General features: G+C 44.7%; 1 protein-coding gene across 1 annotated transcript in view; it reads right to left on the bottom strand.

The window, feature by feature from the left end:
• Nucleotides 1–11584, bottom strand: part of CHRFAM7A (CHRNA7 (exons 5-10) and FAM7A (exons A-E) fusion) — a 32663-nt gene extending 21079 nt beyond the window's left edge. Inside the window, exon 1 of the mRNA XM_069866414.1 lies at nt 11450–11584. Within this exon, the coding sequence (XP_069722515.1) occupies nt 11450–11467 (18 nt within the window). The 5' untranslated portion in view covers nt 11468–11584. The remainder of the gene's footprint in view (nt 1–11449) is intronic.
• Between the last annotated feature and the right edge of the window lie 1594 nt (nt 11585–13178).

Genomic DNA, 13178 nt, shown 5'->3' with positions numbered 1-13178 from the left:
CTCGACTCTGGGCACAGTGTCTGTGCGAGGAGCTGCCTCACAACAGGCTGCAGGGTCCCCCAGTCGTGCTCCCCACTGAGGGTTTGCCCTGGCAGCTGGCTGGAGATGTACTGTCACCCACTTCCACAGAAAAGAAGCGGAGATTATAAATACGTGTAAGAGCCTCGTGATGTACCAGTTCTGTTACCATGGGGACATAATTGTAATAGCAGTCCTTTTCCTGTTTTTTTAGTACACCATTGTTAACAAGAGATTGTATTTAGATTTGGACACATTCATCTCCACAAAGACAAGCAGGGATCGGGTGTTTGAAATGAGCAGAGCACCGCACAGCTAATAACATCATTCAGCACATCTTGGGTGAAAAAAACTATTTTTCTGCAAGAGCAGGAGGAGGAGGATGCATTTTTTTCAAGTTATGTGATGAATCCCCATGATTCACTGTAGGTTTCACTCAGTTCAGCTATTAAATATAGCATAGAGCTAAAGGGCAGTTACATTTATTGCAAGCGTGCAAAGTAATAACTGTGTTCTGTTGTTCTATTTACAAATAATTCCTGATTTCATTGTATTGTATGGCGTACTCCCATTGAGAGCACTGAACCCTGATTTAGTTTTAAATACTGGCTCTAGGTGCTGATTATCCCTGTCAGTCTGATACAGAAAGGCATCCCAGCTCCGAACACATGCTGAGATCTGGGAACTACCAACCACTCCACAGACTAAGAGGGAGTAATAGATCCCCCATAGCCTCATGCCTTAAACAGCATTAAAACAAGAGGGAATCAAAGCTTTTGAACTTGATTTATTTGCTTGGAGGTTAGGTGCAGAACATAGAAGTTGAATGGCCAGGTTGCTACACCCAAACGTAATGCCAGGACAGCATTATATCAGAGGATTTGACTGGGTTTTTTCTTGCTAATGAATTTTAAGTTATATTTGAGTTTTTATTAAACCTTTCTCCTCAAAATGTTCTAAACTCATATGGAAATGTTGTAGCGTGTATATTTAGCAAACTAAAGTAGAAGGAAAGCAGGTGATTTATTCGAGGAGAGAAGGGGAATTTATGGGAGAACAAGGGTCTGAAGACAAAGCTGTCTCTTCCTCTCCCATCGTGCAGTTGTAGCACACAGCTCTGGCACCAGCCTGATGCTGGCATTCTCCTATTTCTTTGAATAACAGCAACAGAAGTTCCCACACCTGACCAGAGTATGTTGTCCATGTTTTAGCATCAGTTCACATGCTGAAACTGCAGAACCTTTGAGGAACACCAGAGCCACACACAGAGATAGACACATCTGACCAGGACGCAAGCATGAGGAATAGCTGTGTCCACTGCAAATGGCTGTGGTTAAAGCCAGCGTCAGAGCAGTGAGCAGAGCGCCAGTGCTCACCCCAGACAGACCCTCTAACTGTACTGTCTTAACTCCATCTAAGTGTAGGCAAATTAAGAAAAAAGGAGTAGCTTCGAAATTCCTATGATATGTAACGCAATCCATTTTCCTCAAGGTCTGTGTGTCTCAGTTTAATCTAGGATCCAGCACAGACATCACCACGGCAATTAAAAATATAGCTGGAGAAGGGTATGGTACAAAATACTTTGCTTATCCTGCTGAACATCTCCGCAGCTCTTGACACAGAAGTATTACAAAGACACCTTAAAAACCTGGGTAGAGAGGATGAATCAGCAGTACAGGAATACCAGTTATTCCTTACTCTACGTCCTCTGAGGGACAGGCTTGAGAGTTCTCTTTTACAGGGCTTCATTTTCATCTTTCCCTAAAAATCCGTGTGGTGCCGCCTTGTCTTTAATGCCTGTATCACCGACAAAGGTACTGAGAAACCGTGAGCTTGGCTGAGAGGGATATATTGATAAAAATCAACTCTCTGTCTCTTCATAAACACAACAAGCGTCATGACTGAAATGTCAGGACACCTACACAGTCCTTCAGGCTGCTGTTCTCTGCAACACAAAAGAGCGAACTCTCCTGTGAAAAGAACACTTCTGTCTGCCGGGGTCAGAGATGGCGTGAACACTCTAAAATCCATAAAAAATGCATATTTGGATTTCTTGGGCTCGGTGAGGGGTTCAGTCAAACTTACCAGCGCTCATTATTCTTCCTGTCTTCATTCTTGCATTTAGTAGCATTGGTGGTAGCGGGTAACGAGTCGCCTCCTTCCCTCTCAAACATTTAACTGACACAACTGGGTAGTTACGGGGAGTAGTTAGGAGGGTGGCAGCCACAGAAAACAAGCTAATGAAGTGCTGTATAATTAAACATGTGTGTGGGTCCATCAACTCTGCATGTGAGTGTCAATCATCTTCCTTTCAAGCCACTCCATTATGAGGATCATAACAGCAATGCAGAGATGTGACTACAGGCCACGCGAATATGGCTTCACCTCCAGAGGATTCTGGAGAGACAAACTGGATAAATATCATATTCTTATGTTGCCGCCAATGAGCAGCAACCTGGCGTCATGCCATGCTCTTAGCACATCCCAGTTAGCTGCTGTTGAAACCAGTGTTAACAGCCTTTGCTTTTTACAAATCCAGTTCTAGCTTTGGCTGACGGGCACAAACATGCAAGCGTAAGTGAAGGTTAAATCTGAATATAAGTTTACTTTCTGCTTCTTCCAGTTATTCTTGGAAAATAATTATTGTAATTTTGAATCAATTAAAATTTCAAAATAAATCAGTTAACACATTAACAATTAATTATTTAAGTAATTAAAATTCTAAGTGAATTTGAAAAGATTTCTTTTTCTGTATAAGCGCTTGTACATACACGCTCCCTGCTGCCAGCCCATTGTGAGATCTTCCATTTCTTTCTTGCCTTTTTTGTAACTCAGAGATATATTTAGATGGGAACAGTTGGATTGTTTGGGAGTCTGTGCACAGTGAGGAGTTCAGGAGAAACTGAAGAATTCACATCTGTATCATCTAAATTTGAAGTAATTAGCATTTGAATGTTTCTATGTTAATACGCTGTTCATAGATAGAAGAGTGTTTGCGAGCAATCCACTGGCGATACTTTGTTCGGCTGCTGTCAGCACTATTGGATTTGTAAATTGGTGAAAACTTTGCATAGCTTGTGCTTTTCTGTGAGCAAAGCAGGCCCTGTATCTGCCCGGGCCTGGGAATAGAGCCCTGAAGTGAGAGCGAGAACAACCCCAACGCAAGCCGCAGTCCATCAGGAGCAGCGTTTAACAATGTGAAACCAGGCCTGGTGACCCGCGCTCCCGTGGTGCTCCCCGGGACGGTGCCAGAGCTTAGGGCACAGCTTTGGCTCCACGTCCTGCCTTCCGCGTGCCCCCAGCCTGCGGACCCATGCGCCTCGCGGTGCAGGAGTGGGGAGAGGCCAGGAGGGTGACCGAGGGGTCGGTTTTCCCCAGATAATTCCTCCAGCCCCCAGCATCTTCCCACAGCACTTCCAGAAGCCTTCCCAGAAAAGAAATGGTTATGAACTTGGGTGTTAAGAAGTGACGCGATGTGTTGTCTAGTACTTGAATATGACAGAAATATTGTCATTTAAACAGTGTTACGGTCTTTAAAAGGAGGAACAATTCTGACTATTACAGGGAGCGCATTCATCTCAGTCCTCAAACTTCCATGAATCAAAAGCTTTGTATAAGAACAAATATTAATTAGCCAGACTTGACTCCCAGAAATTGACTTGTGCTGTAATTTTGTTTTATTAGCTGATTACTGAGGACTAGTGCTAATTACTGACGATGTGACTTTGCACATTCTGTTGTTCTAATGTGATCCTGTGTGAAGTGTGAAAGCTTTATGTCCTGGCCCCTGCAGTCTAGCCCAACCCGTCACAAGAGCATCTGTTTTCCTAGCATCTTAATCATTCATTAATTCAGTAGCTATCTACTGACTTTTTGAGTTAATGGGGCATCCAGACCGATGTAGTTAGAAAGCAAAGAAACTAAAGTACTGAGCTTTTTTATTTAGTGCTGATTATCTGCATCACAAAGGATGAGAAAAATGTTAGAGAAACCGATTTGCTTTACTCATATTAAAAACAAACAAACAGAACCCCCCAGCTAGTTTGTATTACAATTCCAAAGACCTCTCCTGTGGAACCAGAGAGCAGAACAGTTCTGATGTTCACATACAATGAACATCTCTAATGTCCTCCAGTTAACTGTTCTCAGGAGGTTTTTATAGCCTCTAGTCAATCCTTTTTTCCTTCCTGCAAACTACCTTAGATTAGTTGAAATTCATTGCTTCCCATTCCATCCCACAGAATATGGACTCTGTTCAGAATACCTTTCTAGATCTAATACTGCCTAAGAAGACAAGGTAAAAAGAAAGATGCTGAGGGAAAAAACAGTCATAAAAAAAAAAAAAGCCTGAAGATACTTAGAAGCACAAGGAAAATGGACGGCCAAATATCACAGCGATAACGCTGTGGTTTCTCGTAGTGTATCGGTACCTGACCACAGCAGGGGAGGGAGAGATGCCCTCTGCTTGTTTAAACAGATAGATTATCAGAATATTTCAGGCTGTTATTTGAATAGATCTGTTCTTGAAGCAGAATACTCTGTTACAATCGAGTAACTTTCATAGGTATTGAACTCAGAAAGCATATGCCAGCACTGTTCCAGTTTCCTACTCTCAGGATAAATCATGGTAGAATGGAAATGGCTGCAAGATGGAAGTGAGAAAAGTTTCTCCCTTTAGCATAGAGGGGATAAAGATCAGGCAGCAAAGTGAGAGGGAAATAAAGATTGGAGAGGCTTTTTCAAATGTATATAAATGAATGCTATAAATTAAAAAAATAATGCAGATTTGATGAGCTTCTGCCACAGCCATTGTTTGCAAAGAGGCTGCTGAAGTCTGATAAACAGCTTAGAAATTTCTTCAGCACCATTTATCAACAAGCCTCTTGGTTTGGTAGTTTTATTCATCTTTCCAGTTTTAAAATGCTTTTTTTTTTGAGGGAGATGTTTGTATTATATATATCTCTCTCTTTACAGAAGCCATTCTGCTTCTTTGAATGACAGTATTAATTTTAAGATATTTCCCATTACTGTTTTGCCCGGTGGGTCCGGGATATTTGATTGCAAATACTGAGCTGCAGATCCTTGTGCAGAGACTTTGCTAAGCACTGTACGAGTCATTAAAATCAACTGTATCCCTTCCAATGTGTAAAAGGAAACAAGGACAAAAGCCCTTGAATATATAAATCTAAAGTCATACAAGTAACCAAGGGCAATGTAGGATGAGCAAACTTTGACTAAGTTCAGATAAACATTAAAAAGTTTGCATGCTTTTATATTTCCTTTGGTCTGCATAAGTGAGTTGAACAGCCTAAAGGAACAGGATTTCTCTTGAGAATCTGCTGCTTCTCACTAATACAAACAACTACTCAGCACTTTTCTTATCCCTAACTGGAAATTTTAAAAAGAGAAGGAGAAACTGGAAAATAAGCAAAAATTGTTGTGTAGCAAATTACTTAATTAGCGAGTAAATGTCTGGAGGAAGCAAGAAAGATTCCTAACTAAATGGTGTTAGGTAATGAAAGTAAGAACTTGAATATCATGTATTTTGTGATCAGATTTGACCAGAATGGACACATTCATACCCACCAAAGCGCTTCTCACCATAAGTCTTGCTACAGAGATCACAAGCTAAGATAGCACTGATCCTGCATTTCCCCAAGTTTAGCAACATGGATGGGGTAGGGATGGAACTAGTTTGATTTTTGCTAAATGTATGGCAGATGTTAAGCGAAGAACAACCATGGGTAGAGGTTTGTGAGCAGTTTGAGCTAATCTCAGTCCAAACTAAGTGCAGGTCATCTAGAATAATGTCTATTTAAAGAATTGATACAGCAAACTGCTTAGTGCCAGAGGGGGAGGAACGTGAGGCCAGAAGTTGGTGAGATGATCTTTTTCAGAGCAGGGTGCAGGGATCAGCTTAGGACACTCAGAAAACAGCGCCCCTCTCTACTTTTACAACAAGACAATATTAATTCTAGTTTTGCCCTCAGTATTTTCTAAGCGCCTCCCAAACTTGTGTCATACACAAATTTAATAAAAATATTACTTATTCTACCTTCCAGGTGAAATGAAATTAAAGGAGTGACTCAGTATAGGTTCCTGGGGAATCCTAGCACGTGACTACATCTCAACACTTTGACAGTGAACAATTGACAACTGATTTTCTAATCGGTTCTGCCATGTGGGTGTACAGAGGCCTTCTTCTCTAGTTTTCTGCTAGGAGCGTTATTCAGAAAGGCTTTATTCAAGTCAAAAAATATGCCTTGCTGTAAATAGTCAAGAAATCTGTCATACTTGGCAAGAAGTATCTTTATGCCATGTACCCAATTTTATTGAAGAAGGAAAGGTGCCTCAAGGTTCTGGAAGTGTTTTTTAGTGTTGTTCCCAAGCTGGAACATGGGAAATTCTGCTTCAATGTTAGGAAAACAAATTGGCCATGATGAGAGTAAAATACTGAAACAGGTTGCCCAGGGAGGTTGTGGAATCTCTTTCCTTGGAAGCGTTCGATACTGGACTGGACACAGTCCTGAGAAACGTGATCCATTTAGACATAGCTGGAGCGGGAGGGTGGACGAGGTAACCTCTGGAAGCCCTTTCCAAACTAAAATAATACTGTAGGGTTCTTCTACTCGTTTAGATAGCAGCAAAAATAAGACCTTGAACTACCATTGTGTATCTCAATGTTCCAGTTCTTCACATCAGTGTCTGTAAGCGGCACTTTGCAGTGTACTTGGATGATCGTTATGCATTAATTTAAGGTTTCATCTTCTAACTTTTGGGGATGGTATTCCCACAGATACGTTTCTCTTCATTGTGTTAACTTACAGTAGATACAAATATGTCTATTGTAGAAGTGTCAGGCTAGGCGCAAAATGACGCGTTTGTTTCTATGCCATTCCCTGTTCTGCATGCGATGTGGCAGAGGGGGAACAGCAGCTGTCTCTGTTCTGAGCGTTCACCCTAAACCTACAGGTAGCGCCTGACTATTCTTCTCTGAGGCTATTATTGAGATGGATGTTACAAGAAAAAATCAGAACGTTAGAAGGTGTTTGCCTCTACGTAGTGTGTAAAAAGCGGTGGCTGTCATTTTATCCAGTGTGGGAATTATATAAAATCAGTGTCTTAGAGGAGTCTGTTTCTCAAAAATGCCTGTGCTGGAAGTTGATTTCATTGCAAGACTATTTGCAAAGGTTTAAGAGTGGTGATTTTTTTTTTCTATTAAGAAATATAGGAATAAAGCAAACCGAAAGATACCCAGTATCTCTCTTGAAAGTTCTTACTAACTTGACACAGAAGCTTTTGTTAAAATTCAGTCTTTTCAAACTTCTTTCTTTCCATTTCGCCCTTGTACTCTTCCACCTAAATCCACCTTTCTTCCAACCCCTTCGGTGTCTCTCAGGTCTACCATGCGCATTCCCACTTCTCTAGGCATTCCCCGGTTTCCTATCTCTCCTCTTCGTTCGTGTGTCCCAGGCTGCATTTTTTTCAAGCTGCCACTGTTCTCCCTTCCCATTTAGCAGCACTTTGTATCATTTACTATGCTATCTTGTATTCTCATTAGACAGTCCATTTACTGTGTTCTAGTAGACCAAGTTGGGGCAGTCGGCAATTCTAGGTCCCTCATGATGCACTCTTGATACTAGCATGCATATTAATATGCACACCAATAAAAAGATAAATGTAACTGCAAGCAGAAGATAGAAATAATAGCTAGTTTTAGAAGGAAATTAAAAATGTTAGATAGGAAACATCTGCTGTGTTAGGAAAAGATTTCATACGCTGTCTCCCCTTTCCTACCAGTAAAATCAGACTGGAATGGAAGAGACTTCAAGCAGCAGCCAGAACCCAACCTGCCTCAATCTGTTCTGGCAGGGATTTGACAGATCTGCTCTGGATAGGTCTGAGTCCTGGTACAGCTTGTATCAGCTGAGAAACCATTTAAGTGAATATATAAACTACAGGGAAGTATGATGGTGACATGTTTTGTTTCTAGCTTGTTAAACCAGTAATTGTTATTGCAAATAGCTGTCATTCCCACCAGCATTTGCTTCTTGTTGACAATGAAGAAAACTCATTTGTTTTATAGTGTGAAGCTTAATTTACTTCATGGTTGGTTTCTTTCTTTGCCTGTCAATCCCAGATCTCTGGGAAAGAAATGCAGTCAGTTTTATAGCCAGCAGAATGAGCTGTAACTAAACTGTCAGTACAAAACCTATGGCTTTTTCCTGATTATGAAGGGATTTTTTTGAAAGGCGCATAGGATCAAAAACTCCCTTTTGAATCGTATTAGCCAAGACTGCCAGTCGCTGACTGTACCCAGATTGGCCAGTGATCTGTGGATATTAGCCCTTCAGTTTATGCAGTTTTTAATTAAACCTGACAACTCTGGAAGAAATTAACTCTGTGAAGTTAATTGCCTGCTGGCCTTTAGCCACTTGGGTCGACAACAGCCAGATGTTCATGTGGTAGTCAAGGACATGGTTATAGCCATGTCAGGAATGTGGAGAAGAGAGCGTCCCACCATCAACTGGTAGGAATGAGAAGGAAACCTTTATAGCAGAGATGCAACTTAAGCCGGAAAAAAAGTCTTGTGGGGATTCAGCTTGTTCTATTCAGGAAATGGTTTTGATGATGTAAAGGTTTTTGTAAGCTGTGTCGTCACTAGGAGAGTTTGGCCATACAACAAGCGCACCTTCCCAAGGTTGTTAATAATTAGGAAGATGTTAGGTTAACGTATTCAGGCTAAATGTGCCTATATAGTATGACACCCGAAGTACAATTTCTGAAAGCCAGGGAAAAAAATTAATCTGTTCTCAGACTAGTTTTATTTTGTATCAAATTAATTTCTCCGGCTCTTCTGTTCTGAGATAATTCTGAAATTATAGTCTAGTCCTAACAGTAACAAAACCAAACAAATGACAGAAATGCCACAGCATCGGAGGTGTCTTATCCTGGTTATCAAAATAAACCAAGCACTAAAGAAATTTCTCCCAAACACACAGTTATAAGAAAAGGTTGTACAAAAATCCTTTGAAGAAGACTGCACTGTCCTCCACCAAAGCAAAATTTCCTCTGGTAGCTGTGAGGAGGTAAGGACTGCAACAGGAGGTCGTCTTCCAAAAGCGAGCTGCAGAAGGTGACCTTGTAAACTAAGTCCGTGCTTGGGAAGGGGTCTTATTGAAGCCTGCTCTAAGATTCAGTTGAAGCAGCATGTGCTGTGCTGAGTTCTGCAGCGATACATTAAAATGTGGAGTTTTGTTCAGGTGCTCAGTTTAAACAGGCTTTGAACAGACTGGCTAAGCTTCCCTGAACATACCAGCCTGTTAGTACCAAAGATAAAAATCTTAACTAAACCCAGCGATATACAGAACTTCAGACTCCAGCCAGCAGGAACTGCTGCAGACACCACCAAGGGGCCTGTTGCACCAGCAAGAGGAGCTAGAGCAAAGCTCCATCACCCAGGTGATAGGGGGCCCAAGGGAACCAAGGGGTTATTTCTGCCCAGTCCTCCACGTTCCCTGCCGTACATGGCAAGAGGTGCATAAAGGTTTGAGGCAGTGAGAATAGATGCAGCAGTAACCCAGATGGAAACCTTCAGGCATTCAGACCTTTGAAGCACTGTCTGTTCCACACCGTGCCTCATTCTCTTCACTTCCGCTTCCTTCTGTTACCTTCACCTGACCTGCCCTGTCCTTACGACTCACTGCCCTTCAAACGCCTCTTTCTTTGTATTACCTTCGCACATTCTAAAGGAATCCAATTAGAAGATGAATAATGAAATTAATATAACCCTTACTAAGACAGTATCAGTTATTCCTTTTGCGTTGTTCCTCACTTTCATGTTTTTCCTGTTTGTGTCTGCTTGTCCAAAGGCATCCTTGCTTATTTGTCTACTTGAGTGACTCTTAGTGCCAGGAGTCATTCTGCTACCTGTGTCTGCACAGCGTTCAGCGTGAGGAGATCCCTTTTCTCCAGACTCTCTAAGCCCACACATAATAAACATCATTAATAACAAAAGCGTGCCCAGACGCAGTTAGTGGGATGTTATTGTGATCTGCTAGAGCAGCCCCCTGGGACAGGATTTTCTCTCACACCAAGGGCTTAGTCGCGTGCCTGGCTGCCCTCTCACAGCTCTCAGGGGCCCGTGCAGCACAGCCACAATCTCACCAAGTTCCAGCTGCCAGCGCCTTCTGGAATCGTTGCACTCTGCATCACACGTATTCGTCCCTTGCCGTCATTCAAAGAATATGTGACTCCACGCAGTTCTGTGCTGCTCGTTGATATCACATATATTAAAACTCAACTGCTGTACACAGGGATAGAACTGACATGTTTTGCCTGTTGGCTTTAGTGGCACTGAAACAACTGTCTGCGACTGCTTACTCTCACTTTAGCAAATAGTAAACATCACACTGGAAACACACATCCTAGTTTTCACCTTAGGTCTAATACATCTAAAATCTGAAAGAATATGTGTAGGAACTATGAGCACTTAAACCTGCAGAGTTCTCTGTGTGTGCACTGACCTTTAGAGACTAAATGAGCAATGTCTGGATTCTGGTGATCAGCAGCTTGCAAGGGAGCAGAAAGCAAGCCACTTGTCAGGAATAATCTGATCTTCATTTATTTTCTTTTTTTTATTTGTGATTTTGTTGTGCCTCAGACTTTAAGCATCTGATGGAAAAATAATAGCATTTTGAGGTTAAGTACTAGTTTTCAATAATTAACTTCCTTATCAGTGGCCATAGCTGGTTGAATTCAGTAAAAATGAATGCTGTAAACCCACTTACATGTAGAGTTTGATCTCTGTGCTGCCGTAACTGGGTAAAGCTTAAACTACTCTCATCTGAACCAAAAACATCCTACAGTGCACTTGAGAAGGCGGCCAAGCCCTGCACGGGAGTATCTACTGATACACCCATCAGCTGTGGCTGCAAATGGAGCAGCTCAAAGTTAAGCTTATAGAATATAGCAATCTTGTCTAAATAAGATAAGGAGTAACAGAACTTGGATTTTGGCAAGGACACTGCCTTCCTCTCTGTTCCTCCCCATCTCCAAAAATAAGTTGTTGTTCATTAGTGGCCACCAGAAGTCTAGAGCTTTGGTTTTGCATATATCTCCCCTGCCCTGGACCACACTTCTTGTTGGCTCCAAGTACAGTGAAGGATTGAAAAGGCAACATAAGTAGTTTGGGCTTCACTTAAAATATTTCATACTGCTAAGAAGCCTGGGAAAAAACTGATGTGATGGAAAAATAGGCAAACTTTTGAGTTTACTGCTTTAAAAAGGCAGTCAAAGCTTGGCATTGTGCCTTTAATTACCTGTGCTTTCCAATACCTTGCAGTCTTCCCTCACTATCACAAATCTCCCTTCTGGGAAGGAAAAATCCACCCTTTGAAAGAAGTGGTTTCCTGGAAGGTTACGGACTCACCACATCCATGATCTGCATGAGGCTGAGAGTGAAATAGACGGTGAGCGGCTGGGAATCGTTTGCAACTGGGCGCTCCAGAGGGTTGTAATTCTTCAGCAGCTCCTTATAAAGCTTCCTTTGGAACTCTCCTTGCAGGGACTCTTTGGGCATAGGAATAAACAGATAAATAATTAGGATTCTACATCAGAAAGTAAAGCTAGGATATGCGCTTTTTTCCTGCTATCAGATATTACGTATCTATTATTTCACGGGCTGCATGCCCAGAAAAACACCGCGGTAATTCCTCTAGTTCATTAGCTACTACATCAAAATGTCATCACAACGTATCACTGGCTCTTTTCATCCCGGGCTGTAACGGGGATTCCCTCTTTGATCATTTCTTGGCGGGCCGGGCGCGATAGATCCCAGCGATGCTTTGTCAACACGCACCCTTCGCGCCGGCAGCAAGAAGCGATGAGGAGGAAAATCCACTCTCTGTATTTCACCCCTGCCCTGGCGCGGCTCTGACCACAGGGGCAGCACCAGACGTGAAACACGGACCCAGGTTTGCCCCGATCCCCAGCTCCTCGGGGCCAGGACCCTGCGCTCTGCTGCCCGGCGATAGCCTAAGGGCTGATACTCTGATTTCTGTCCCTTTTACCCCTCGAAGCCAGGGAGGGTCGTTATTCTGCCGTTCGCCGCGAGGGAGAGAGAGCGGGTCCGGGGGGGATGGAGCCGTCCGGGGGATGGATGGAGCGGGAACCGGGGGGGATGGATGGAGCGGGTCCGGGATGGATGGAGCGGGTCCGGGATGGATGGAGCGAGTCCGGGACGGATGGAGCGGGTCCAGGGGATGGATAGAGAGGTCCGGGATGGATGGAGCGGGTCCGGGATGGATGGAGCGAGTCCGGGACGGATGGAGCGGGTCCAGGGGATGGATAGAGAGGTCCGGGATGGATGGAGCGGGTCCAAGGGATGGATGGAGCGGGTCCAAGGGATGGATGGAGCGGGTCCAAGGGATGGATGGAGCGGGTCCAAGGGATGGATGGAGAGGTCCGGGGGATGGATGGAGCGGGTCCGGGATGGATGGAGCGGGTCCAAGGGATGGATAGAGAGGTCCGGGGGATGGATGGAGCGGGTTCCGGGGATGGATGGAGCGGGTTCGGGGGATGGATGGAGAGGTCCGGGGTGGATGGAGCGGGTCCGGATGAAAGCGCTGCGGGTCAGGGCAGGCACGGGTGCTCTGGGGGGAGCCCTCCGCGTCCCCTCGCCGCCCCCCACTCACCGCGCAGCAGCCCCAGCAGCCCCAGCAGCCGCAGCAGCCGCAGCGCCGGCCCCCGCGGGCCCATCCCGGCCCCTCCGCCCGCGGCCGAGCTCGCCCTGCGGCTGGGCGGGATGCGGACCGGGACCGGACCGCCCCAGGACCGCCCCCGACGGGGCCCGGACCGCCCCCCGGCCGCCTCCGCCCCGCACCCCTGCCCTGCCGAGCCCCCATCCCCTCCTCAGCCCCCCATCCCCTCCTCAGCCCCCCCATCCCCTCCTCAGCCCCCCATCCCCTCCTCAGCCCCCCCATCCCCTCCTCAGCCCCCCATCCCCTCCTCAGCCCCACATCCCCTCCTCAGCCCCTCCATCCCCTCCTCAGCCCCCCATCCCCTCCTCAGCCCCCCATCCCCTCCTCAGCCCCACATCCCCTCCTCAGCCCCTCCATCCTCTCCTCAGCCCCTCCATCCTCTCCTCAGCCCCTCCATCC

Source organism: Phaenicophaeus curvirostris, chromosome 12 (genome assembly GCF_032191515.1).
Source record: "Phaenicophaeus curvirostris isolate KB17595 chromosome 12, BPBGC_Pcur_1.0, whole genome shotgun sequence".
NCBI classification, from domain to species: Eukaryota; Metazoa; Chordata; class Aves; order Cuculiformes; family Cuculidae; genus Phaenicophaeus; species Phaenicophaeus curvirostris.
Note: the sequence above shows the minus strand (reverse complement) of the source record. Positions and strands in the feature narration are given on the sequence as shown.